Source organism: Thamnophis sirtalis, unplaced genomic scaffold (assembly GCF_051295495.1).
Source record: "Thamnophis sirtalis isolate CommonGarterSnake01/CBP01778 unplaced genomic scaffold, rThaSir2_p1.2 scaffold_2, whole genome shotgun sequence".
In the NCBI taxonomy this organism is placed as follows: Eukaryota; Metazoa; Chordata; class Lepidosauria; order Squamata; family Natricidae; genus Thamnophis; species Thamnophis sirtalis.
Window position 1 is genome coordinate 128,450,819 of NW_028261382.1, and position 27,657 is coordinate 128,478,475.

General features: G+C 35.6%; 1 protein-coding gene across 1 annotated transcript in view; it reads right to left on the reverse strand.

Moving 5' to 3' along the window:
* Window positions 1–27,657, reverse strand: part of CNBD1 (cyclic nucleotide binding domain containing 1) — a 109,764-nt gene that overhangs the window by 13,339 nt on the left and 68,768 nt on the right. Inside the window, exons 6-9 of the mRNA XM_087703571.1 lie at window positions 23,286–23,420; window positions 21,065–21,197; window positions 5,921–6,030; window positions 3,978–4,128 (exon numbers count right to left, since the gene is read on the reverse strand). Of these exons, the coding sequence (XP_087559697.1) occupies window positions 3,978–4,128; window positions 5,921–6,030; window positions 21,065–21,197; window positions 23,286–23,420 (529 nt within the window). The remainder of the gene's footprint in view (window positions 1–3,977; window positions 4,129–5,920; window positions 6,031–21,064; window positions 21,198–23,285; window positions 23,421–27,657) is intronic.

Below are 27,657 nucleotides of genomic sequence, written 5' to 3' on the forward strand. Positions count from 1 at the left end.
AAAAAAAAACCAGCTGTTTGTGGTATGGTTAGGTTAGGTCAGGTCTAACAAACAGGGTTTCTATAAATATTTTTGAATTTGATGGGAACTGAAAACAACCTATAATAAAACAAACTGAAGGTGCAATCTTTCATATCATAACAATTTTCCAGGCATTTTTTCTTTACAAAAGGAATTAAAAATATTAGGATTTGGAATAAAAATTTAGAATAATGTTTTTGTAATATTGTGATTAACTTAATAATGCTATAAATTGCTCTATTACATCATACACTGAACATTTACATGGGACGTCTTTTGAATAAAATATGAAGAAAAGCTGTGCTAATTGTAATATGTACAGTTAAATAGAAAATATATACAGTATATATTCTAGAAACTATCAAACACAGTATTGTGTTAGACAGCTTGGTAATTTTTTTTCACAGTAAGAACATTTTATTTCCTAGGGAATAGCTATTTAGGAGTTTCGTCTTTTTCTACAATCATTTCTACTATCTAAAAAACAAAATAAAACATTGTGAAATGTTATTGTGAAAAAGCCATCTGAGTACACAGTTGTTCTTTAAAACTCTATCTGCCAGGTTCATCTATCATACAAGTTATGTCACTTTCCATTTATATAGTCAACTTTTAAAATAAGTTTTCCTGATTTTCCCCTCTTCATTTAATTTTATTTTCTGTAGCAGTTATTCAACTTCTCGGTTGCTAAAATAGTTTTAAAGATTTCATTTTGTATGGAGTCAATGTGCAGAGAACAACTGTAGGGCAGCAGCAAAATATGTACTTGATAACTAGAAAAAATAGCATCACTGTAACATGAAATACAGTATATTCCTTCAAAGGGTCTTGGGCCAATCATTGTCACTCAACCGCTAGTCAAATGCTTATGTATGGTGATTTAAGAAAGAGAATTCCATGAAAACTCTTGTTCAGTTCAAACTGATTTGAATCTTACTAGTTGCATCTTAGCTATCCTTATTTTTTTTCTTATCAACCAAGTAATCTGCCATGTTTTAAAAATACATCTGTGTGAAATCAAGGATAAAGAAAAATAGAATAAGAGGAACACGTCTTGGAAAAACCATATTTGAGATTCTGGTGGGCCAATTTACTGCTCCTTTTACAGACCTTTCAAATGGACATTCCTAAAAAAATATAGTACACCATTATGGCAGAAATGGGGAAATAGACCATTTCCAGGAGAAATTGCACTGAGAAACACATTACTAAGGAACTCTAAAGCTATTTCCTGGCATCATCTAATCATGCATGTGTTTCTCAAGTGATTCTCCATCTGAGTCCAATGGAGTTTGGATGTTTCCACAAAAGCCTTTTACATTATTATTTTTCCACCATTTGTTGGAAAAGAAATTGAAATTGAATTTCCATGCAGGAAAATAAAAAGAATTGTGCCATCTAAGTGAAATGATGCAGAGAAAATTCCAATTTAAGAGGAATATGCTCCTTTCTTCCTTTCTAGGAATAATTGACAATATTTGAATTCTACATATTTTTAAAAAATGTAATAAAAGTCGGACTAATTTTATTGATTTCTCCTTTCTGGATTCTCCCATAGATGCATAAATAAGGCAACCACATTAGATTTCAAGCAATGATACATGCAGATCTATCCTTAATAATAATGGCATGGTTTTAAAATGTTAGTAGTCAATATGTACTTGGGTTTCTGCACAAGTGTTTCCAACATTTTTGGGGAAATTTGAAGGATTGAATATTTCAGTATTCTTGAAACAAGAAAGGGAGACAAAGTTAACAATTTCTATTTATGTTCAAAAAAGAGTTGGCTCGACTTGGTTTTGTGTTGCTTTGAACTTGAGCCTTCATATATTCCCCCATAGTTGAGAAACTCATTTGAGTTGCCCTCATAGGAGAGTTCAGAGCTTTATCAACACAGCTATATCTAAAGAGCAGCCTTGGAACTAAATCAGCTTACAATAAGTTTAAGAAAATAACTGAAGAAAACTGCTTCCAATTCAATCAGTAAATGGAACTAAGACGAGAATGTAATCATCTGCACTCAATTTTAGCGAAGACCCCAAAGATTAACAAGCAACTCAAATGATATAAAATGTTATTATTGCAAGGCTCAAAGCACTGCTGATTACAAGCATTATGAAACAACTACATGAGAGTATGAAACCAACTAACATTACTTCATTTCTAGCTTTAATGGCCTTATGAGTTGTATTTTTGAATGGAAGAGATACCTTCACTTCAAGGTCTTACTTACTACCTATAAAGCGCTCCATGGTAGTGGATCTGACTATTTGAGAGACCGCCTCCTGCCAATCACCTCCCTGCGTCCCATCAGATCGCACAGAGTAGGCCTCCTCCGAATTCCATCCGCCAGTCAGTGCCGACTGGCGACTACGCGGAGGAGAGCCTTCTCTGTTGCAGCTCCGACATTATGGAACAACCTCCCCGTGGAGATCCGTACCCTCACCACAGTCCAGGCCTTCCGCACAGCCCTCAAGATCTGGCTATCCCGTCAGGCCTGGGGATAGGATTATTTCTCACCCCGCCCGAATGTTGAGTGAATGTTGTATTTTTATGGTTTAATTTCTTTTAATCACGATTCTTTTTTTCAAGTCTTGTCTTGCACTCCCTTCCCTTCATTGTTGTAAGCCGCCCTGAGTCCCCTCAGGGAAAAGGGCGGCATATAAATCCTTAATAAAATACTAAAAAAAAAAAAAAAAAAAAATACCTGGATTTAGAATGCATGGCCAAGGCAGGCTTTCTAATCTTTTGGTTATGCCCTGGAGAACCGATATAAGTGGTAGTTCAAAAATCACAGCTCACTGTTCACAATTAAAAAGTCATATTCCACCATTGCTCTACTACTAAGCAATGCATATACCATTGCTTAGTAGTAAAGTGTGCATTGTGCATACTTACTATAAGCATTTTCCACCCTTACTCAGGGATACCAGACACTGAATAATGCTGCACCTAGTCCATTATAATGGAGAAAGGTCAAATAATATTGAGCTCAGATCAGTAAAAGATGGTAGGAGAATAGTTCCTGCAAAATGAAAAAGGATGTAAAATTGTACATCTGCAATGGCATCATCATTTGTGATAAACAACGATACCATTGGCAGCATGTTGGATGGAATACTACTTTACTTTGATGTAACTCTAGGGATGACTCCAAGGGTCAATTAATCCTAATTCAATCTTGGATCTTCCACATGAACAATATGTAATGACAGCAATGACTCTATTTCTGTCTTCACTATTGAGGCTATATTGGAGAAAGATCAGGTTCAGGTACAAAATAAAATATACAATAATGTATATTATTATAATGTAAAAAAATTAAATGAGTCCAAGAAAAAAAAATGTTTTCTACAAATGTAGTGGTTGATGCAAATGAAAAATATATGTATTGGGAAATGACACATTATTAGGCTTGAGTAAATGATTCAAACGAGATACCTAACAGACAGAGAAACACACACAAAAAGCTTCACTTCAAATCACCTTTTTCTGGACATATGGAGCTGCCTTGGAAACTGCTCTGAAATGTTTCTGCATGTGTGAGCAAACATATCCACTTCATGTTGCAAAAACAATTTCTGAAGTTCTCCCAAAACCAATGTTATGATATTCTTTTGCTAGAAAATTATCCAGCATAGTAGGTGGTGGGAACAGAGTGATAGGTGCCTCTCATATGGTTTTTTCCATGACTTACAATTAGTCTGAACAAGAATTTCAACATTAGACCATGGGACCATTTTGAAGTAATATTTAAATCCACTGAAGGGTATATCTCTGTTCTATGCTGTAATATGGTGTTGACTGATTTTCAATTAGAAAAGACAGTTTTATACATGAAATATTCACCAAAATGAGAATAATGGGAGGAGAGGAGAGGGGGGAGAAGGAAGGGGAGGGAAAGGAAGGGGAGGGGGAGGGGAGGGGAGAGAAGGGAGGGGAATGATGATATTTACCAAGCACATCTGTAGCATTAATAACTCCCAGTTCAACAGGAGTTGCTGCTTTCAGTGTATATGTAGATGGTGTCTGAAGAAGAACACTCGTTTCTCCAAAGGATTGGTATCGATGTAACTGGCCAATGAAAACTTGCCTCATTTGCTTAATCTGTTTAAAAATTTAAATCCAAGTAATTTTTTATTGGTTCATGTCTAAAAATGGAAAAGCTTTGGAAGACAGATAGGAATAATTGACAAAATATGCATGTAAACTGCAGACACAATCAATCATTACAATGTTCAGGTTAGTGTTATTTCGCATGTAAATAAAATAAAAATGTTATAAATCCAAGTTTCATTCAGAGCATGAAAGTGGTTAGGAGCATGAGTTCATTGCCATAGATATATGCCTATGTGTAGACATCCAATTTTGATTCATGTGTAAGGTTAAAAATCAACAGAATAATAGAGTTGGAAGGAACCTTAGAGATCTTCTACTCAAACTCCCTACTCAAGCAGGAAACCCTATACCATTTTAGACAAATGGTCATTCAATCTCTTCTTAAAAACCACCAATGTTGGAGCACTAACAAATTCTCAAGGCACATTGTTCCACTGATTAATTGTATTCACTGTCAGAAAATTTATGCTTGGTTCTAGGTTGATTCCTTCCTTGACTAGATTCCATCCATTGCTTCTTGCCCTTCTCCAGGTGCTTTGAAGAACAGATTGACCTCCCTCTTCTTTGTGGCAGCCCCTTAGATATAATAATACCCTATAATGCCACCCCTAGTTCTTCTTTTCATTAAACAATTCTTGCAACCATTCTTCATATGTTTTAGCTTTCAGTCCCCTCATCATATTTATGCTCTTCTCTGCACTCTTTCTAGAGTCTTGACATCTTTTATAGTTGTGGTGACCAAACTGGATGCAATAGTCAAAGTGTGGTCTTACTAAGGCATTATAAACTATATATTATAAAGGTACTAACACATGATGTGATCTTGACTCTGTCCTTCTGTTAATGCAGCCTAGGACTGCATTGTCTTTTTTGGCAGCTGCCAAAATTTGAAATGATATGAGAATGGAAAGATGAGCAAGGAGAATTAAAGGCTACTATCTTGTTCATTATTGTCCATACAGTTAAAGTCCATCCAATACTCTCTTCATATTGAAGAATTCAAGCCTTTTCTCTTTGGCATATAAGTATACCAGATATTGAACTAAACTGTTGCTGACAATTGGAAAACTGTACACACCTCCCTTCTCTCTGTCCTTGATTAAGCACCCTAATTCTGAAATACCAGGAGGCAAGGTCTGGGTTGAATAGTTTTTTGAGAGACACACAATTTATTTTACAGATAATGATAAATCAAGCTGATTGTATTGTGCTTAGTAAGGTAAAGCTTGAGTTCCATATGTTTAGCACAGTCTAATATTCACATAATCACCAAATGGGGGTCCCAAAATCCTTTAGAGAGATAAAGCTCAGAGAACATATTAATATATCTATCATAACTAGTAGGTCAATTTCTATTCTCTTATCAGAATAATATTATTATATATCTGGGCTTTATTTTGTGAGAAGTAACGTCACAACTGCATTAACACCTTGTTCCTGAATATTTTTTGTCAATGAAATTTAGTTTCACACTTTTAAGCAGTATTCTAAAAACATTTTTTTCCCACAATGCTAAATGTCCATGTGTGAGAGATCTGTATAACAAAGCTATAATGAACTTGGTTCATACAAATTAGTACTTCAATAAGGTGTTATTTATTTCTTCTTTAAGATTTTCATTTTTAAATATGTAACACCTATACTATTCAATCCATAATTTCACAATACCACCATATTTTTTTATTCATAAAAAATATCCCTACTGAAAAGCTTATTCATAAATTCCCCATTCCAATGTGGTCAAATGAATAATTTCCTAGAGGAAAATCTTGTTCCTTACCATTTTCCCCAAAGGTCGCTTTACAAGAGCTGGAATTATTCGGTAAGCATCGCTGTATCCAGATTTAATGAATCCTACATATTTGCTTATTTCTCCTTCTTCCATAAACACTGCAACAATAATAATAACAATAAATTATTTCTCTCTCTCTCTCTCTCTCTCTCTCTCTCTCTCTCTCTCTCTCTCTCTCTCTCTCTGTGTGTGTGTGTGTCTGTGTGTGTGTGTGTCTGTGTGTGTGTGTGTGTGTGTGTGTGTGTGTGTGAAGAGGTTTCCCACCATAATTTGAAACAAGTGAGTGGAACAGATATATTGTACTATGTTTGTTAAGCTCATGAGAACATGTACATATGGAATGATGTGAATACTACCAAAATGAAATAAGAGTGAAGTATATAAAATTGTCCCTAGTCCAAGATTACTGTTATTTCCCCCATTTCTGTACTATTGATAGAAACATACTGCAAATTCTTCAATATGTCTGGAATGCATTCTCTATACAGTTACTTAGAATACACGTTTGCTAGTCAGTGTTGGATATATCTTTCCCATTTATGAAATTGCTGCTGTGGTGATACAGAACAAAGGAAAGAATCAGGGCTGTCATGTTAAATAGCCAGAGTTTTGTTTCCAGTGGTTCTAGAAAATCCTATGCCTTTTCATACAGATATATATAGTCACAATATATAGTTAATGTGATATAGGTAATGTAAATTGTTGCCTATTGCTCATGTATCTCTCTCCCTGCTATTGCCTTTTATTCTGTTTTTGCCAATTAAATGTGTTTCTTACTGTTTGATTATATTTAATAACTGTTCCATTCTGGAGGCAGAACATTTGGGGAAGAGTGAAAGATTATTTTCTCCTCTGAACCAAGATGATTTGGTAGTACCAAGAGTAGTCCTTAAATTCTCCAGAATAAATCTTCTGGAAGAAAAAGTGGTTTCTGGTTTCAGGGCCAAGCCAAAATCAAAACATCATAAAATTCCTCTTTGTCCATTGCTCTTTGTATCAACCTTAACTAAATCAAGTGGGAAGAAAGGATTGCTTTTTGACACAAAAGTGGCTTAGTGAAATTACTACATGAAATAAATCACATATTGGCTATAATGAAAACAGGGAGACAAGCACTATACTGTTCATTACAGAAGTCTACATGGAAACCAAGGGGAAGAAGCCACAGAACATTAGGCAGACTGCACACCTGTGAAGAACACAGGCTCCATGGAACAGGAGTAGTGTAAAGTCATTGCAGACTTTTATTTGATGTACAAATATAAGAGCAAAGCTCTATTGAAGTCAGAGAAGCTACGAATCTGATTTTTCTACACCAGCTGGATTGCTCAGCTTGAGTTGGCACCTAACATTTTTCCATGGCTGGAAAAAAATAGCAATAATAAATGCAGATGCTTTCCAAATGTAATGTTGCCATTATATGTTCCTTTGTGACTGTTCATTGATGCAAAATGGTTAGGAACTCATTATTTAACCCGAATTTATTGGCAACTGACAATAAAACACTTACAGTACTGTAAATCCTAAGGTGACATTGAGGCTCAAGTACATTTTTTTTGTAAGAAATAACTTCATTGGGAATTCTACATTGACCTAACACCATGATTTTCATATAATAGTAGAACACATCCAAATGTTGATGATAATCTTTAGTAATAAATATTTTGAGGAAGACATTCTTCCTATCTGATAATTATATAAAGAACGGTGTATTTTCTATGTGTAGCTTTTCAGATATTATATATTCTCTTTTATGTTGAATCAGAATTGGAAAGGGGAATGGGGACTAGGAAAGATATCTTTTAAATTAAATTTCATTTCACAATGAAAGAGCTCTTAGGATGTCTCTAGTTCCAGAATGCTGTACATATATCAGGAACTTTATCTTAATAACAATAAAAATCCAGAAACATGTAAAAATGAAGTTGAGTTATTCACATATTCTTCATCATTACTTTGAGAAAATATTCAAACTAGTTGCTACCATCTAAGTACTTCAGTATTTGAAAAACTGCCTCTTTGTTCAGATAGGCCATAAAACAGAAGATAAGGAACATTGGTGTCAAAGACCTAACACAGTCCAGCAGGATATGTCCTTTGGTCTACTAATATCCCCCTGAAGTCACTATACAAATATCCATTCTTTCTAGGCTTTCATTGAGGAATATATGGATACACTGTTTCTTTGAGGCCTTATTTTTCCTTACTCTGAGTGTTCTTTAGGAATGATACACATTAAACAAAACCAGCACTATGATTAAAGAAACTTTGCAAAGAGAACATCTTCAACAATTAACAGCCCAGCATTTTATATAATTGCCTTATCCAAATTCCAATTCACTTAGGTGAAACTAACAGTCTAGTTCAATCTAGGGGAAACTCACTCAAGCCAGGAGATTTTGAGGTGGTTCTTACTTAGGTTGTTAACTTAATCTTGTGAAGCTTTTTCTCCAGTAATATTGAACTGCAAACTAAGGCATACAAAACCTTTGTTAGACCAATCCTCAAATACAGCTCATCTGTCTGGAATCTGCACTGTATATCAGACATTAAAACAATTGTGTGAGTCCAAAGCTATTTCACAAGAAGGGTACACCACTCCTCTACTCGTAACAGAATACCTTATGCCACCAGGCTTGAACTTTTGGGCTTGGACAACCTAGAACTACACTGCGTATGGTCTGACCTAAGTGTAGTACACAAAATTATCTGCTACAATGCCCTACCTATCAATGACTACTTCAACTTCAACTGCAATAATCTACAAGCACACAATAGATACAAACTCAAGGTAAACCGCACCAAACTCGATTGCAGAAAATACGACTTCAGCAACAGAGTGGTGAATACCTCAAATGCACTATCTGACTTTGTTGTTACATCCTCAAACTCCCATAACTTTAACCTTAAACTGTCTACTGTTGACCTCACCCCATTCCTAAGAGGACAGTAGGAGTGTGCATAAATGCACCAGTGTGCCTAATGTCTCTGACCTAATGTCCCCATTTCCTGTGTTCTTATTCATGTTTATTCTTATTCTTGTTATCTTGTACATGAGTGACAAACCAAATAAATAAATAAAATAAAAATAAATAAAAAATCCAGTGAACTAATCATTATCCTAGTTATATCAGACAGCATAGAGATAGCTATATATAATTTTATAATAATTAATATTATTATAACATATTATAATAATATAATATACAGTATATATATGATAACAGATGTCAGCATAAACCATTTTCCTTCAAAAATAATGTACTGTATGATTGTGAAATCTGGACCATTGGAAGAGGGGAATATATGCATCCAAATTATGCATTTGGAAACAATTTCTAGAGTATAGTAGACTTCAAGAAGAACCATTCAACCAATACTGAACTAAATATAGATCGACTGCTTCCTTAAGGGAATGATTAGCAAACAAAAACTTGGGACATATGATGTCTTCAGGTGATGGACTAAAAAAACAACTATGTTTGGCAGGATTTAAAAAATAGGAGAAAATAAGTTGGAAGAGATCAAGTAGTCTTCTCCTTGGAAAAGTTACTTATTATTATAAAGATGTCCATACCTACTAATGCAACATTTAAGTGACTAAATCCTTTCTTTCTTTCTTTCTTTCTTTCTTTCTTTCTTTCTTTCTTTCTTTCTTTCTTTCTTTCTCTTTATTTATTTATTTCTTTTTTCAGCATAGTGATATTGAACTAATTACTTAATAGTAAAATCTCTAACATTATATTGTTACTTAATGTGCACATAAGCAGAACACATTTAACAATAATTAAAATATCATATATATTTTTATTTTTTGGCAAGAAATTGAATTGTGAAATAATTTTTAAAAGAGAAACTCAAAGGTAACAAAAGTATAATATGTCAGTTGATGTGTTTTCCATATCATAAAATATAAAAATTTGGAGAGGTAGCCAAATTAGCTTCACAGGACTAAATTGTAGAATGTATATGAACAGAAGGAAGAGGCCTCACTGGGGAAGTATTAGAAGAACCATTGTGATTTGCAAACCATAATTTATGCCTTAAGATTTCATTGAAGTCAGCCAGGCAATTATAGTTTACTTAATAAACTCTGGGTGACTCATACCATGTCTTCACTCACTGTAGATCTGGGGCGCTGCATATATTGGCTTGAAGACACTATAGCTTTTATAAAGTGAATTAATTACTAAACAATTTACAATGTGTTAAAGAGTACGCCCCCCTTTAACAAATGAGGGTTTATTTCACAACAAGCAGACTCCGTAAGACAGATCATCCTGGTTAAGGTCAATCAGTAGTGGGTTGCCAATTTTTTTACTGCCGGTTCGGGCATGCATGCACAGAGCCTCCCGCCGCCACTACTACTGGTTCGCCTGATCCAGGCTGAACTGGGAGCAACCCACCTCTGAGGTCAATCTATGTACACTAAGACTCAATGCCAACTTGAGATGCAAAATCAATACATTAAAATTTCAGGTGAAGAAAGCCTCTGTATTTTTCCCAGAAATGCCCCCTACAGTTGCAGTCCAATTCTCGGAAAATACTATTTTTAAGCAGTTGCAGGCAGGTGTTGCTGAACTGTTCTGACCCCCCTCTTCCCACACCAACACACTCCGAGTCAAAGATACTTTCCAGAATTTATTAACAGACAGACAGGTCCTTGGCAGCAAGCCAGCACAGATAAGCCGTGGCAGCAATCCAGCCTGCCAAGCTCACAATTCCAAGCTCACCTTAGTTCCTGCGTTGACTTCTGCAAGAGGGGCGTGTGCACCAGCAGTCTTTTTATAATCTGGAGAGGAGCCTAATGACCACCAGTTAAGTGCAATTACCTCCTGTACTTGCACAACTGTTCCTGACGCCTATTAGCTCTTCGGTGCTAGGCATCCAGGAACAACTCACTGCTGGCTTCCAGATCACTCTCCCTTGTCTCCTCCCCACTGGTCCAAGGCTCAGGCACCTCCTGGTGGCCAACCAGCCTCTCTGCGCCCTGCTCGGAGTCGGAACCCTATCCAGGGTCCTCCACATCCTCCAGAGCTGACTCATAGGGCCCCTCGCCGGCGGAGTCTGGTGGCAGCTCCAACGGCTCCTGCTGGGCCACAACACTGAACTAACATCAAATATGTCTGTATGCTTGGTAAAGTAATTTCTAAATGCAACTGTTGCAACTTTACAATTTGTAGTGACTGTAAAAAGGAAACCAAAAATATTATTTATATGATTTTAGTCCTTTACTACGACATCAGTCTTTGTAAGCGAACCCTGCCATAAATCTTGGTTTTATGTCCTGGTTTCAGCTACCCCAAATCTTTCAGATTTGGAGGACACAAACATAAAGTGTGTAAAAGGGGTGCTTGCAACATAGGGAGATAAGGGGGAAGTTCACATGCCTTTATTAACCAAGCTTAAAATTCAATGCATTATGCAAGCACAGCTCATATCTCTTTGTTCAGCTCCTCTATCAAGGTTGCTTTCAGATAAAATTAACTCAGTGCCAATGGAGGTAGCTGCATATAACCAAGGTACATTCCAGATATTTGGAGGACATGTTTTTCTTCTGGAGCCAAAGCTCAGTGATAAGTCTTCTATTTATTTATTTATTTTTGAACAAAGGATTGCCTGCTGGAAAAATTAGCGATGAATTTTATTGGCATGGTAAATGTTGCCACTTGTGTGAAGACCTATGTTTAAACCACAACATGGATGAAGCATTGTTTGCATTTAAAGTCATGTCTATCTAAAAATATTTCAATAGAAGAGGATATCTGTAGCACAGGACTGACTTGCAGAGTTCTTGGTGCTCTCTACGCTTGGTTTTTTTGTATTCTTTTGCATATGTTTCATTACCAAATTAAGTAACATCATCACTGTAAGTTCATCAGCAAATATGCAGTGATTATGTTACCAAGTTTAGTAACAAAATGCCTGCAAGCAAACAATCAAGCTTGAAAATTATATTTTCAACAATGGCAGCAGTGTGGCAGTTTGCTGGTTGCTAGCAAATTAGCAGTTTACTAGTTCCATCTACTGTGCAAGTGAGATGAAATAATTTCCAGAAAATACTTCTCAATAGGTTTCCACATATTTCACTTCATTTTCCCCCCGTGATTTGTTTCTAAAATATTCTTTTACTATATCTGTGTCCAGTAGAATTATATATGATCATTTAGATTGGAACTATCCACCAATTTTAGATACTGTATATACTTGAATGTTCTAACTTTTCTATACCCTGAAGATATAAGAAGTTTCAGCGATGCCAAGTTATATTCAGAAAAAAATGGTTTGTAATGTGTATGGCTTCAGAAGCACTGCACCAGGGCATGGGATTTGGTGAATCACTTAATTTTACTTAAGTGATGACTAAGCTTTCTACTGACCCTGTGCACGAGAACGAGTTTCAGTACCTTCAAACCACAGATTCATACATATATATGAGAAGCATCAAAGAAGTCAACAGGTAGATGAATACCCTTTCTGAATAATAAAGAAAAGGATTTGCATTTCATAGAATTAAGAATTCCAGCTGCTTCAAAGTGGAGAATTCATGGTTATTATAGCTTATCATGAAAATAAGAGACAGGAGTAAAATTGTTTAAATGGCTTTTTACATATAAAAGCCAACAGGGAGCAAATATGAGGGTTGTAACATTTAGCTATCAACTGAAGGAATATGTAATCAGTCCGCATGCATGAACATATCAAGGCTAATGTCATTGCCACCAAGATTCACTTTCTTTTTATTATATAAATATAAAAAGATTTTAGTTGTAGCCAAAAAAGGGGGGGTGGTAGAGTAGTTTGGCAGCATTTAAATTTAGTGCTTCGCCTTCGAAGTACATACTTTGAAAATTGTATATTATAAAGTTCCTATGATGAAAACACAACTGAGAGGTAATGTAATATAGTTAATGCTAAGAACCAAGGGAGTGCCCCTACTATTGCCTTCTCCCAGTGTCAAGGTGTGCTGGGGATGATGATGATGATGATGATGATGATGATGATGATGGATGATCTCTGTTGACGCCTTTGAATATAAGAAGCTCTAGATGACCTAAGTTATTTGGCAGCCACTAAGAGGCAGCATGATCAAAACTGACTTTGGCTATTGGCCTTCAATAAGCTCATGGGAGTAACTCAGAGATAATACAAGGGTGCCTTTGTGATTATCAGATTATTAATGTAGCTCAGGAGCATTTGTAGAATAGGAATTTTGATAATATAGAAGATTCTCATAGGGACTGGGCTCATAAGTCACGTGTTTATTCATCTACAAACCAAATTATGTGCCCACCTATTTCTGGCAGGTGAAAAACAATCAGGTAAAGACAACAAATAAAAACAAAAATATAAAATGTATAATCCATATTAAGAAACATCACAAAAGCTAGAAATGCAAATTCTAGGCAAAAGAGGATAAAAACAGTGCAGTCTCTGTTTGCCTGAGAGGCTCAGGGCAACTCTCAAGGGTTTTTTAATTAACAAAAAGTATGGAGCCAATCTAATTTTGGGAGGAAGAATATTCCATAAAACAGGCACCATGGCAGGAAAGATACATCTCCTAGGACCCACCAAATGAAAGTCCCCAACTGTTAGTACCTGAAACATACCTATTTTGCAAGATCTCATGTTATTATTTGCTTTGTCAAGACTTCTTAAATCTTAGCTTCAGTTTCATGGCTCCACACAACCTGACTGACTGACTTTGTGCCATCATTATCAACTCTTAGCAAACATACATTATTTGCATGACAATCTGTTTCCAAAAGCAATTTTACATGATAATGACAAGACTGAAGATTTTCATGTGGAAGAGTGGGGAAGAGGGGAACCAAGTACCATGTTTAATTGCGTAGCAAAAAAATATAATGCACAAAAAGCATTAATGCATCAATGCATCAATGAGCAGTAACTTTTGTTTTTACAAATCTACAGCAGTTTACAGATATTCAAAGCTGAGTTTTTACAATTTAGACTTGATGAGTTGGATATTCAACAAACAGTTTAATCAATTACATTTTTCAGAAGCTTGTCTTGGTGTTATTTCAATTGTCTTTATATACATCTTAAATTTTTGCATCAATGCAAAATTTTAATAAATTCCTCGCTATTTTTTTATTTTAAAATACTTTTGCATTCAGTTCCCTGTATATGCCATGTTATTGTAAATATTATTTCTTTTAAGGCAGTTAATAGTCAATGAATAAAACAAATAAAAATCACTGAATTTTGTTTTAATGAAAATATTATATTTTGAGAAGAGCCGCATGAAAACTATTTCCAAAGAAAAATATTTATTTTCTTTATGAAATACTTTGCAAATATTGTTTCTGTGTTCTTCATCACTATATATTCTGTTCATTGTGTGTAGGAAATTATACACTAATGAAATACAATGGCATTATAGAATATTTTTAAAAAGTCATGAATTAAAAAAAAATCATAGCAATAGAAAGGAGGCAAGTATTAATATAAAATAATAGCTAATATTTCTAACCAAAACATCATACTGCATTCTAAGATACCATAATCTACTGAAATGAAATGCAATCCTCACTCTATTCCCGCACTCCCAACAGAGAAAAGTAACTCACTAGAGACTTTTGAGAACTTTTCAAAATAACTCATGGTAACAACTGTGATCAGTGTATGTTATTTGCCTCAATTTTAAATAAGCTAGCTGATTTTGTGTGGGGAAAACTCACCTATTTATTTGCAAGAATAAAATTGGCATAGCAAATCAAGCCACTGTGATTTAATGATTTGAAATGCTACATCAGTCATTGTGTGGTTGGATTTTCTTCCTAATTTACTGATTTCATACCAACTTGTCCTGGCAAAAGTTATCACCATCAAAGCCCTCTTTGAGTAATGGCTAACCTTTTCCGGAACAAATGCCCAAAGCACACCCGAACCCCCCAAAATGCAATGCACATGCAGGGCACGTGCATGTCCCTGCCCCCTGTGCATACAGGCACTCCCCACATGTGCCCCACCCTGCATGCATGCATGTGCAGCCCATGCACATGCCCCCACATGTGTGTGTGCCCCCCTGCATGCATCCCACTCCTGTGCATGCACGCGCACACACCTGCGCATGCACAGCAGAGACCAGGCGACCAGCTGGTCAGCAGGAGGTGTGTAGTAGAGCTGAACTAGGGTGCCGGCTCATGTGTCCACAGAGAGGGTGCTGTGTGCCATGCAGTTTAGCCATCACAGCTCTGGCTGTGGCTATGGCTAAAGGCTTTATTTACTGCAAGCCCACTATTTTCTGCATTCTTTGCAACAAGAATGAATAGAGTCATTTCCCTTCAAGTGCCATGCTTATATAATTGCCATCTCATAGTGTCAATCTTCTAGGTAAATTAGAAGAAACATGACTAGATGAGCTAGTTCTACTTTATTATAAGGCTACATTAATGGACGTGTGCAAGTCTGAGGGTACAAATCTCCCACTATCAGTTTTAACTTCCTGATCCTTTCTATATTTCTTTTTCTAACTGTTAGGCTACTGAAGGCTTCCCCTTCTCTTATCTGATTGTGTACTAGACAGCATCTCCTCCCATTGTCCTTCAAGGTCATTTTCACATACATTACATAGAGGGCTTTGTGGGTAGGTTTTGTATGATCCCCACAGTTTGGAATTCCTATCCTATAGAGATTTGATCAGTTTGATTCCTCCTGGGCTTTAGGAAAGTCTCACTTCTTTCATTGAACAGAATGTGGAGGGGGTGCTCCAAAGGAAGTAGAATTGCAGTCACAAAATTATATCAATGATTTCATTTTTTTAAAAATGAATAAATTTTGAATTTCTTGGTTTTATTTTCTTTTTATTAATGTATTATTTTATTGGATGGAGAGAACCTAGAGACTTTGGTGATTGGATGGAATACAAATAGGATGGATGGATGGATGGATCGATGGATTGATGGATGATGGATGGATGATAAGAGTTTTAAAGATTCTCTTTTGATAATCACTGAGCACTATTCATCTTTTAGCCATGCAATAAATCAGGCTGTATAATTACACTCTATATGACATGAGGCCTTTTAAGAATTTAGCTCCAAGCAGCTAACTTTCATTAGGCTAAACTTGATTCCTGGGAGATTGACAATAAAGCAGCTCTCCCAATTAAGCAGAGTGAAGTAAAGTCATATTTTACAGTTATGCACCACCTTTCATCCCAAAACATTACTGCAAATTAAAGATACATAATAATCAATGCATTTGTGGAAGTGTTTTCATACAAAAGTGAAAAAGGGGGATGGGGATTAAACCATAGTAATATGTCAGATACCTGTTCCTAAATTTCACAAAATGAATTGGTAAATTTCTAAGTGAGATCATGAAATTCTGTGCTCTGTGAACTTAGTAGAAAGAAATTTAATAAGCTATTAGATTTTTTCTTTATTGTTTCCCAAAACGTCTAGTATAAATACAAAATACCTGGGCTGAATATATTTCAAAACTTCATTGTTGGGCCAGTATTTATCTTTAGAACACATACTATGTTCTAGATCAAGGGTGTCAAACTCAGGCCTGTGGGCCAGATCCAGCCCATGGGAACATCCTAGAAAATGTAAGGGGCTGGCCCACATCACTTCGGGCCAGTTTACCTGTGCCGCTTCGGGCCAGTCTAGCCAATGCAAAGAGGAAACATCGGACCAGTGTGGCTTTGGCCTGGTCTACCCGCATCGCTTCAGCCCAGTCTACCCAATGTAAAGAGGAAATATCCAGCCAGCATGGCTTCGGCCCGGTGTACCCAATGCAAAGAGGAGTTTGGGGAGTGGTGTCAAGCTGGCCATGTCCACCCAGTCAGCCATGCCCCACCAAGGTCAACCAGAGTCCTGATGTGACCCTCAATAAAATTGAGTTTGACACCTCTGTTCAAGATTCTTTAAATCCATCTTTTCCAACATTGATTTCTCAAATATTCTTGGTCTACTTATAATCCCTAATATCTGGTATTGACAGTAAAGACTCTCTATGACAGGTTCAAAGGACCAAAAACAGGTTTATATCATTTTTGTTGCATCTATTTTGCCTTTAGCATAACCCAGAATTTACTGTTATATTTGAATTGACGTAATGATTTACCTACCTACCTACAGCTTCCAAAGCAGTCTGAAAACAATGATTCAATAATATTTGCAGTTCTAGTTCCAAGAAAAAAGGAAATCTGTTTGCGGATTCAGAACTAATAGTAAGTGTTATTGAAAAATGGAATATAACTCACAGTTATCTCAAGTGCAGTCACATTGGTCTATGAGATATTAATTTCAGATCTATAGTTCATGTTGCTTTAATCAGTCTAACATTTCCTGCAAATCATTTAGGTTTTCAGTCAATAAAGCAGCATGATCTGCAAAAATACTGCACATAAACTCTAATGTCCCATTCCCAAGAACACCTTTAACTTCACTCAAAATTTATCTGAAAATTTATCAAGGGGATAATATCAGGCATCCCAGTATTGAACTATTCACTAAGCATACTATTAATTTTCATGGATGAATTATTTCCATCTTGTTCCTCTCATCACACTAGCAAATCCATAGTTGTGCAAAACATTCCGTAATTTAAACCTATTCACCTTATGTGATTTGTCTCATTAACAAATGTACAATCAACTATATTTTTAATGTTCATATATGCTCTCTGTAATTTGTTATAGAATAATAAAATCCAATTCATAGTACCAGGAAAGGTAGTAGATTCCTACTAAAAAATTAGAAATAAGGTTGACATGTGAAGATACATATGAAGAATGGTTGCAGGAACTGGGCATGGCTAATCTAGTGAAGAGAAGAACCAAAGGTGTTGTAATAGCAATGTTCCAATATTTGGGGGGCTGTCACAGAGAGGAGGGGGGGTCAACCTACCATATTTTTTGGAGTATAAGATGCACCTTTTTCCCCTCAAAAAAGAGGTTGAAAATCTGGGTGCATCTTATACAATGAATACAGCATTTTTTTGCCTCCTGAATCCCCTCCTCCCCAAAATAAGCAAAAAAGGGGCATGCATAGCCTTTAGGAGACTTATACAGTACTCCTGGGGGTGGGGGCGGGAAGAAATGAACAAAAAATGGGCCATTTTTTGCTCAATTTTGCCCCCCCCCCAGCCCCTAAGAGCACTCTATAAGTCTTCTAAAGGCTATGCATGCCCTTGTTTTGCTCATTTGGGGGGGGGACCCCACGAGAACTCTAAAAGCCTCCTAAAGGCTATAGATGCCCTTTTTTAAAAAAATGGACCCATTTTCATGAAAAATGGGCCATTTTGGGAAGTCTGCAGAGTGCCAAAACTTCAAAATCCTGGTGCATCTTATACTCCGGTGCATCATACTCTGAAAAATACGGTATTTTCCAAGGCTCCTGAAGGCCAGAAAAGGAATAATGGATGGAAACTGATCAAGGAGAGATTCAACCTAGAAATAAGGAGAAATTTTCTGACAGTGAGAACTATTAACCAATAGAACAGCTTACCTTCAAAAGCTTTGTCACTGGGAGCTTTCAAGAAGAAACTGGACTGCCATTTCTCAGAAATTGTATAGGGACTCGTGCTTAGATTAGTTAGACTTAGTTAGACTTTGACTTATATACCGCTTCATAGGGATTTCAGCCCTCTCTAAGCAGTTTACAGAGTCAGCATATTGCCCCCAACAACAATCCGGGTCCTCATTTTACCCACCTCGGAAGGATGGAAGGCTGAGTCAACCCTGAGCCAGTGAGATTTGAACAGCCGAACTGCAGAACTGCAGTCAGCTGAAGTAGCCTGCAGGGCTGCATTTAACCACTGCGCCACCTCGGCTCTCCTGCTTGAGCAGTGGGTTGGACTAGATGACTTAAAAGGACCCTTCCAACTCTGTTATTCTATTCTATTCTATTCCAAATCCAGATAAAAACCAGATGTGATTAAACCAACTATATGTGCTAATCCTTTTCCAGATTCAAAAGAAATATTGCTTTCCCCATTGAAAGTTGTACAAAAAACATTTGAGAGATCAATGCAAAAACATGCAGATAGACTGTAGAAGTCTCTCATTAAATCTGAGAGAAAGGACCCTAACAGCACGTTTCTGTGTTCTGGAAATATACTTTGAAAACTAACTTAAATGTGTTTTTTTGAGCAAATATCTATTATTTGATTAGCAATGGAATTGCTGGCTGGGGACAATTACATTCAGAAAGGCAAATGGAGAGATAGAATCTCAACAGTAAAGAAAAATAAAATGTAATGATACCATCTTTACTTTTATTTTTTAGCCCTTTTGAAACTCAATTTCCCTTAGTATTGATGCTGTCAGTCTTTCTGTGGTTTGGGGTTTTTTTTGCTCACTTTTTAGAGGTATTGAGATTCAGTCTCATGTGGAAGAAAGCCTGTTTTAAGAAGGGTATCATTTGAGCCTCTTTTTCCAGGATCAAATGACCAAAATATGGTACATGGAATCCTCAAGTTACAACAGTTTATTTAGTGACTGTTTGAAGTTACAACAGCACTGAAAAAAGTGACATATGATCATTTTTCACACATATGCAGCATCCCCATGGTCATGTGATCAAAATTCAGTGCTTGGCAAAATGTCTCATATTTACGACGCCTGCAGTGTCCCAGAGTCATGTGATCACATTTTGTTACCTTCTGACAAGCAAAGTTAGTGGGGAAACCTGCTTCACTTAATAACCATATTACTGACTTAACAACTGCAGGGATTCATTTAACAACTCTGACCAGAAATGTTATAAAATGGAATATATCTCAGTTAATAACTGTCTTGCTTATCAACATAAATTTTGGGCTCAGTTGTGGTCATAAATTGAGGACTATTTGTATTCTGCTGCTTAAGACTAGTTTTATTTTAGTGAGAGATTTCCACATTCTTACTTTCATGTTTATGCATTGGTTGCTCAAAGGTTTTTTGCATGACGGGAATGCAACATTTATTTATTACTTATTTGAACAAGGACTTGCTTATCCTTAACAAATTTATATGTTCTAGAAGTTAATGGAAGCAATTGAAAATTACGATTTTAATAAGATCAGACAAAAGAGTAACTATATAAATTATTTGAACAACGAAAGTATTGTATGGAATTTAGCATTTAAAAATCCCATTTATCAGCCAACACTGTTAAGTATTGGTAAACACACTGTGAGACAATTAGATAATCAAGCTGAACAACAGTCATGGCAAAAAAAAATGGATTATAAGCATTTTGAAATAATTAATTAAAGATATTTTTCACTTTTATCTTTCATTCTAGATTACAGAGTAGATACTTAGAATCCTTGTTCAGTCATATGAAAATGCCATATTTTATTTCTACATACATACACAAATACAGAGAAAGATTGCTAAAGCTACAGATGATGCCAAAAGAAAATTACTTTTAAAAGGACAATTTTTATCTAATTCCTTCCATTTCCCCATAATCAATTCAAGAAAGCATAAAAGAGTGTTATTTCACTCTGCATTTTCCATTCCCAACTCATTATTGATTGCATGTGAAAAAATATATAATCAATTTATTTTTTTTCATGTAACTTATTATAACAATCACAAGGAACAAGAATTGGATTCTGGATTACATATTTGTTGCAAACCAACAGTTATAGGCATGTGCAATTGTTTAAATATGACCTGGGACAGGCTTATTTGTCCAGTTTTCTTCATTTTGGAAATTACCCCAAAGGTTCAAGGGGCAACTGGACTTTCTGTTTTTTCTTCGAAGACGTTTTGCTTCTCATCTGGCAGAGCTGAAGAAGCTTTTTGGATGAGAAGCGAAACATCTTCAAAGAAAAACCAGAAAATCCAGTTGCCTCTTGAGCAAGCACCTTTGGGACAACCATGACCTGGATGTCTGAGAATCTCTGTAGAGATTCTGGAAATTAATTAATCCCAGGGGTGTCACGTGGGAGAAATATTGGATTCATGGAAAATTGAATACTTTAATCTGAGATAGAAATTAAATTTAGGTTTTTTGCATGACCTCTTCCATATAATGGAAGTGTATCCCTTCCACTTTTTTAAGGTGTAGCCCTTTGTACATTATTTTAAAGGTTCTTGTTTAGGTCATGATCTTGATATGGATATCAATATGGATGCTCAAATGCATATTAAATTATACTCACCATAGTCTTTTGGAAACTTCCTCCATTTTAACTGAGCAGTTAACTTAAATATAAATATCAGCGGCCAGTTTTTATAATGTGGAGAGCCATGGACTACTACTTCTTTGGCATGCTGCTCATGTTTTGCTATTTCCTGAAAGAAAGTTTCAGTTTTAGATAGCAGTAAAAGCATTAATATCGTAAGAAAAAGAGAACCAATGGGAAGAACAGAGAGGAAGGACTCCCAGAAGGAATCAAGTATGGGATTCACATTTAATAAGAATTCTAGTCAGCATAATTTTTATGACATTATAATTTAATATTTTTATGAAATAATTTCATTCTAACGTATTAATATATTGATTAGAATGAAAGTATTTAGATTGAGTTGAATTAGAAAAGTAGCTGTGTGACACTGTATTTAGATATGTCTATTGATTATTGAATAACATAAGCCAAGTCTCTCCCATGATTGTGTATAATATGAATGATGGTTTCACTCAATGATATGAATGTTGCAGTGGTGGGATTCAAATGTTTTTACTACTGGTTCTGTGGGAGTGGCTTGGTGGGGCATGGCTTGGTGGACGTGGCTTGGTGGGCATGGCAGGGAAAGGATACTGTAAAATCCACATTCCCTCCCCACTCCAGGAGGAGGTTACTGCAAAATCCACATTCCCTCCTGATCAGCTGGGACTCTGGAGGCAGAGAATAGGTGGGGGCGGGGCCAGTCAGAGGTGGTATTTACCGGTGCTCCAAACTACTCAAAATTTCTGCTACCGGTTTTCCAGAACTGGTCAGCACTTGCTGAACACCACCTCTGGAATGTTGGTTTCACATAGATGTGGAGGGAAATGCATCCATCAGGACAGAAATAAATTGTAACTGGTTTTATTTTTCAAAGTCCACTTCCATGGAGGGTTCTGCAATGTTAGTCAAAAGGCAATTGCTCCAATTTAATACAAATTCACTTGGAGGGGTATGTTAATAAGGCAATAGAAATGTAAATAATAGTGTAAATTTAAAAAAAATCAGTCTCTGATTATTTAAGTCTAGATAGGACAATAATATCTCTTGAAGCAATGATTTTTAGCAATATTATTGGCAGCCATTGCTAGTTCTTTCAGAGGCAAAACCCATTCATAAGGGCCTTAACTTAGTATCCATTGTACCTTCCAAACTCCTTCAACCAATTCCAAGCCAAAATTACCTATTGGGATCTGGAAGAGAGACTAGAAGACCTCAAGACAAGCGAGTCTAAAATGCTACCTACATATCTGGAGCTACCAACTTGGAAAAATCTGGCCTTTATTAATTAATTTGGGCCATGATGAATGTTGGAAAGTATGGAGATATCAGAGCATGCCCTCAGCATCATTGCTGAAGGATCGATGGAATTGTAATGTTCAGATCCCCTCATCAGATATGTTTGGGAAAGGCAGATATGTTAGTGATAAAGTCTTGGAATACAGGTTGATAGTAAGGGGAGAAGACACTGATTGAATTGGTTTCTTTAAATTAATGAAGCCTCTCTTGGAACTGAAAATGAATGAGCTCATTTATGCTGTGCATTTTTAAAATGAGGCTCAGGAAAGCTTGCCCTTTACCAGTTTAATCAGGATTCTTTAGGTGAAAGTAATTGACTCTTTATCCAGCATTTTTTTTTCTAGTGGACGGAAGCCTGGAAAGTATGATAAAAGAATGTTTTAATTTTCACCACCTTATCAGTCATTCAAATATGTTCATTAGGGGGCTGCTTCATACAATACTTAGCATCCAATTTCTGACTACCAAAAATAGGAATGTAGCATCAATTGTCCAGGATCTGTTCATGTCTCTCTTGGGGTGTTTAAGTACTTTATAAAATAATAATAAACTGAATACAATATTTTAAGTATATGAGGATGCATTTTAAATTTAAGGAGCTTATAACAGCTTAGTGGGTTTTCTATTGCTTTTTCTTTTTCTGACTCTCTCTCCTTGTCTGTGGCCGGGGGGGGGGGGGGGGTAGAGAAAATTGAGTGTCCAGCTGTTGCAGTATGCTTTGTTTCATGGGTTACACTCAGGATTTTATTCAAAGACGAAAATGCAAAACAAGTTTAAACAAGTAAGTAACTCTAAGAAGCCATAGCATTCTGGACATTGGCAAAATGCTATAAACCCTGTGCTGAAAACACTGGGAACAGAAGATCAGCAAGAATGGGAGAGTCACAAGTTCTTCATTCTTATGCAAAATGTTTACCTCTTTTACCCTTAAGTAATTGATGGATGGAATTTTGAGAAAATCACAATTTTCCTCTGTCAGAATACAAAGTATATCATATTTCATCTTTGAAGGCAGTGGTACGAAAGTCCCAAAACAGCAACCTACACCAAACTTCCCAAATAATTAAAAAGAAATAATAGAAATTAATATTCAATATTCCTTTATGTTTTACACAATTATTATATACATCAGTTTTATATACTGTATTTTATCACTTCTGCAACTTGTTGTAGGCAAAACAATAACATATATCCTGGATGTTTATACTCATGATGACAGCTGAAATTTTTAATAGTTGTATAAAATCACTGAAATGTCCCACAATAGTGATGAATGGGTCGAAGGAAATCAAGGTACCACTTTGTGGGAAGTGGGATTTAGTCATTGCTGCCACTGGAATTTCCCTCCTGAAAACAATAGATCACATCAGGGATGGACCCAAGACAACATGCTGTAGGCAACCCACCACAGCGATCTCACTGCGACCAACTCACTATGGGACAACTTGCCATGGATAATTCCACATGGGATAATTAGGCACAATAAATATTATCCACCACTGTTTCTTTGACTTCATTTCCATTGATGGAAAAATGCAAATAATGTCGAAGAAACAGTGGCAGATAACATTTATCGCATTGAGTTATCCCACTAGAATTATCCATGGCAAATTGTCCTGCAGTGAGTTGGTTGTAATGAGATGCCCATGGAGAAATAGTTGTGACAAGTTGGCTGTGGTGAATTGTCCCATTCTGTCAGGGACTGCCCAGTGGTGGGGTCCTACCGGTTCGGACTGGTTTGGCCGAACCGGTAGTGGTTTGATGGCCTGGGTCACTGAAACTGGCAGAGACCCAGACCTTCCACACACCCCTGAACTGGTTCTTCAGGCAGTGCCTTAGACACCACCATCTTGTTTTTTGCTTCTGCGCATGCGCATCAAGCGCACATGGCATGCTCATGAGCGAACCGGCACTAGTGCCTGCCGGGAACCTATCCCTGGGACTGCCTAATGAAAGACAATCCTGTCTATCGTATCTGGACTTCTAAAGGTAACCTATTAAGGTTACCTTTAGAAGTCTGATAAAGAAAAGAACAATGAAGGCAGCCATGTCCTATAACTACTCCCATATTGCAGGACATTGTATTCCCAAATGCATATAATACTTGTTTCCTTCTTGTTGACATTTTAGAAAACCATGAAAACTGTGTATAGTACAATCTACATTGTCCTTAAGTGGAGAAGTATATAATGCTGTATATACTTCTAGAAGTAGAAGTATATAAATGCTGTAAAATAAGTAAATATTAAAGAATGTGATTACCATTAGGCAAAAAGTTAATGTTTTCATCTCCCTGAAGCTAATTTCAGATGGATGCAACTATAAACACCATTTGAAAAATGGAGTAGAAAATTGCTTTCTTGCTTTTGTCCATCTCAATTGTAAACATATCCTTACCAGAAGAAAGAAACTAAATCCACAGAACAAGTCAGACTGATTTTTATTGTCCATCCCCAATTAGAAATACATTCTTAAATAGTGACCTTTATCAGAGAAGATTGCAGACATGGTTTTATAGCCATATTCTCTACAGTCAAATCAGTACACTTTCAAAACAAGAAGAGACAAAAATTCAAATGTTGCTGTTGCTTAGAATGTCAAATTCACTTATAGCTGAATCATATCTCTATTTTTTTTTAGATAGAGTATGTTCTTTTCCAATACTAAATTAATTTTCAGATTTTTAATCTTTTTCCTGTGTTTAACAAGTTTACAGTGCTTATTTCTTCCATCCTTCTCATTCAGTTATATTATCTTTAAAAAGATGCAGACCCTGCCATTTAACTAAAATAAATTATATTTACTTCAAATAATTTGACTATTTGCCTTTATGTCCATATGATTAATTTCTTTAACAAATACAAGAAAAAGCTCTTGGCATAAGGTGGGGACATGTGTGTGGATGATAGGTTGTAGCAATGTATCATGAACAGTCTGTCTCAGGGATCTAAAGATGTATAATTGAACCACTTATACTTAAATGAACTAACACCATTTGCCCTCAAGGAGTCCAAAACCATTGCTAATAAGAAAAAGGGAAAGTTCCGTCAGTGAACATAACAGTTGACTTTGAAATTTGCAAGATCAAGATTATAAAGCTGACTAATGAAATTGTTTTATATAAAATCCTTCAACTACAATCAGAAGTGATATTGATTGATGAGCATGATAAATATGTTGGGGGTGGAAGTTGATTTGCATTGGGTTAAGATTCTGATATTTATCGAAGTTATGCTCCAAATGAAGATAAAGCAATGTTCTACAAAGGACATATGGACAGACTGATGGGTTTTCTTATGAAAAATGGTGTTTGATGAAAGATTAGAATGATCTCTCCACAAGTAAACAGAACTTCTAAGAAAAATATTAGTTGCACAAGATTTACACAAGGTTCTTTTTTTTTTTTTGATGGACAATTTCAAGCCTGTTGATGCATGGATATATAAAATGGCATGAATATACTTACTTCTCTGACCACATAAATTTTCTTAATTAATTAAGAAGACATCTTTTCAGATAATAACGCAATTAGTTTAGTCTTTAAAGAAAACCCAGTTATTTCAGATAGAGGTTGAATGAAATGCTGTTACAAAAGAAGCAATACTGGAGGATTATAAAAATAAATTTAAATAGTTTTTATGGAAATACTATTAAGATACAAATATAAGAATAATTTGGAATACAAGCAAAACTTTCATGAGACGTTACTTCATACAACATAATAGTGAACTCAAAAAGGGCAGGTAGAAAAACATTAAAGCTATTTTGATTGAGGGAAAAGAAAAATAAAAGAAGGCAAATATTTTTCAACAAATTAGGTTTGGGGGACATTTATCAATTTTAACACTAAGAGAAAAGTATTACGCAAAATAAAAGATTTCAGTTTGCAGGTAAACCAATGTTCACAATTTGGCATACAAATTATGAAGAGAATATGGAAACTGTAGGAGGGAGATACTGTGATAACAGACAATATGTGCATGCAAATAGTATTTCATCAATTTTATCCCAATTTATACAAAGGAGAAGAAATTTCCCTGGAGAAAATGGATGAATATTTAAAGAAACAAAATTTATTGAAGATTATAGAGAAACAGAAACAGATTACGAATGGACCCATAACAATAAGGAAAGTTTGTAAAGCTATAAAAAAGGCTAAAACAGGGGAAAATATCTGGTTCATATTGCCTACACCAGATGGATTATTGGCTTCTTACTATGAATATTTTGTGGATTAACTTTTATAACCTTTACAAAATATAATGAATTCCATTTTACAGAAGGAAAGATGTCAGAAAGGGGAAAAGAGGCTAATATAATATTAATACCTAAAGAGGGGCAAGATTTGACTTCAACAAGAAACTGTCAACTGATATCATTAATGAATAATAATTATAAATTCTTTACAATGATTGTGGCTGAAAGGTTCAAAATAATTTTGCAAGAATTTATCCATGAGATAGCAATGGGAGTTTTTACCTAAAAGGAATAATTTATTATAAGTGGGTTAGCTATTTTGGAATATTTGGAACAATTTAATGAAAACCACGTCAGACTGATTTTCTTAGAGGCAGAGAAGGCCTTTGACAATTTGAACTTGGTCTTTCTTTTCAAAGTTTTGGAAAATAATAATTTTGGAGAGAATGCTACTAGATGAGTAAGATCAAAAGGGCAAATAATTGTCAATGGCAATCTAACATAACCCTGTGGAATACAAAAGGGACAAAAATGTTTGTTGTCTTCTCTCCTGTTTATTTTTAATTGACTTTTAGTGTAGGTCATTTGGTGCAAAATAGACAGAAGATTATGAGTTCAAATTGACACAGAAGACTTAAAATGTTCATGTATATCTGAAACCAGAACTTTTCTTCTTGGAGCTGGTAGATAAACAATTGTAAAAAAAAGTCATATAACTTTATTTTTATATATGATAACGACAGCAAGATTATTGTAGTACTAAGATGGAAAGATCTGGCATTAAGTACAACAGAGGAATGGTTGATGAAGCTGATAGTATTTGCTGAGAATGCAAAATTGATCTGTTTGATTACAGAGAGAACAATATTTATATTTATTGCTTCTTGGAAAGCAATTATAATTTTTTTGGTGTTTGTAAAACACAATTTAAGAGCTATGGCTTTGATGATTATATAGGTTAGATTATAGAAAGAATAAAGTTGTGATATAACTTTAGAAAAAGCAGTAAATATAACTACAATTGTATTTATAACTGCTGTAAAGATGATTAGAAATCACCTTCATTTCTTTTTGCTTTCTTTACTATTTTT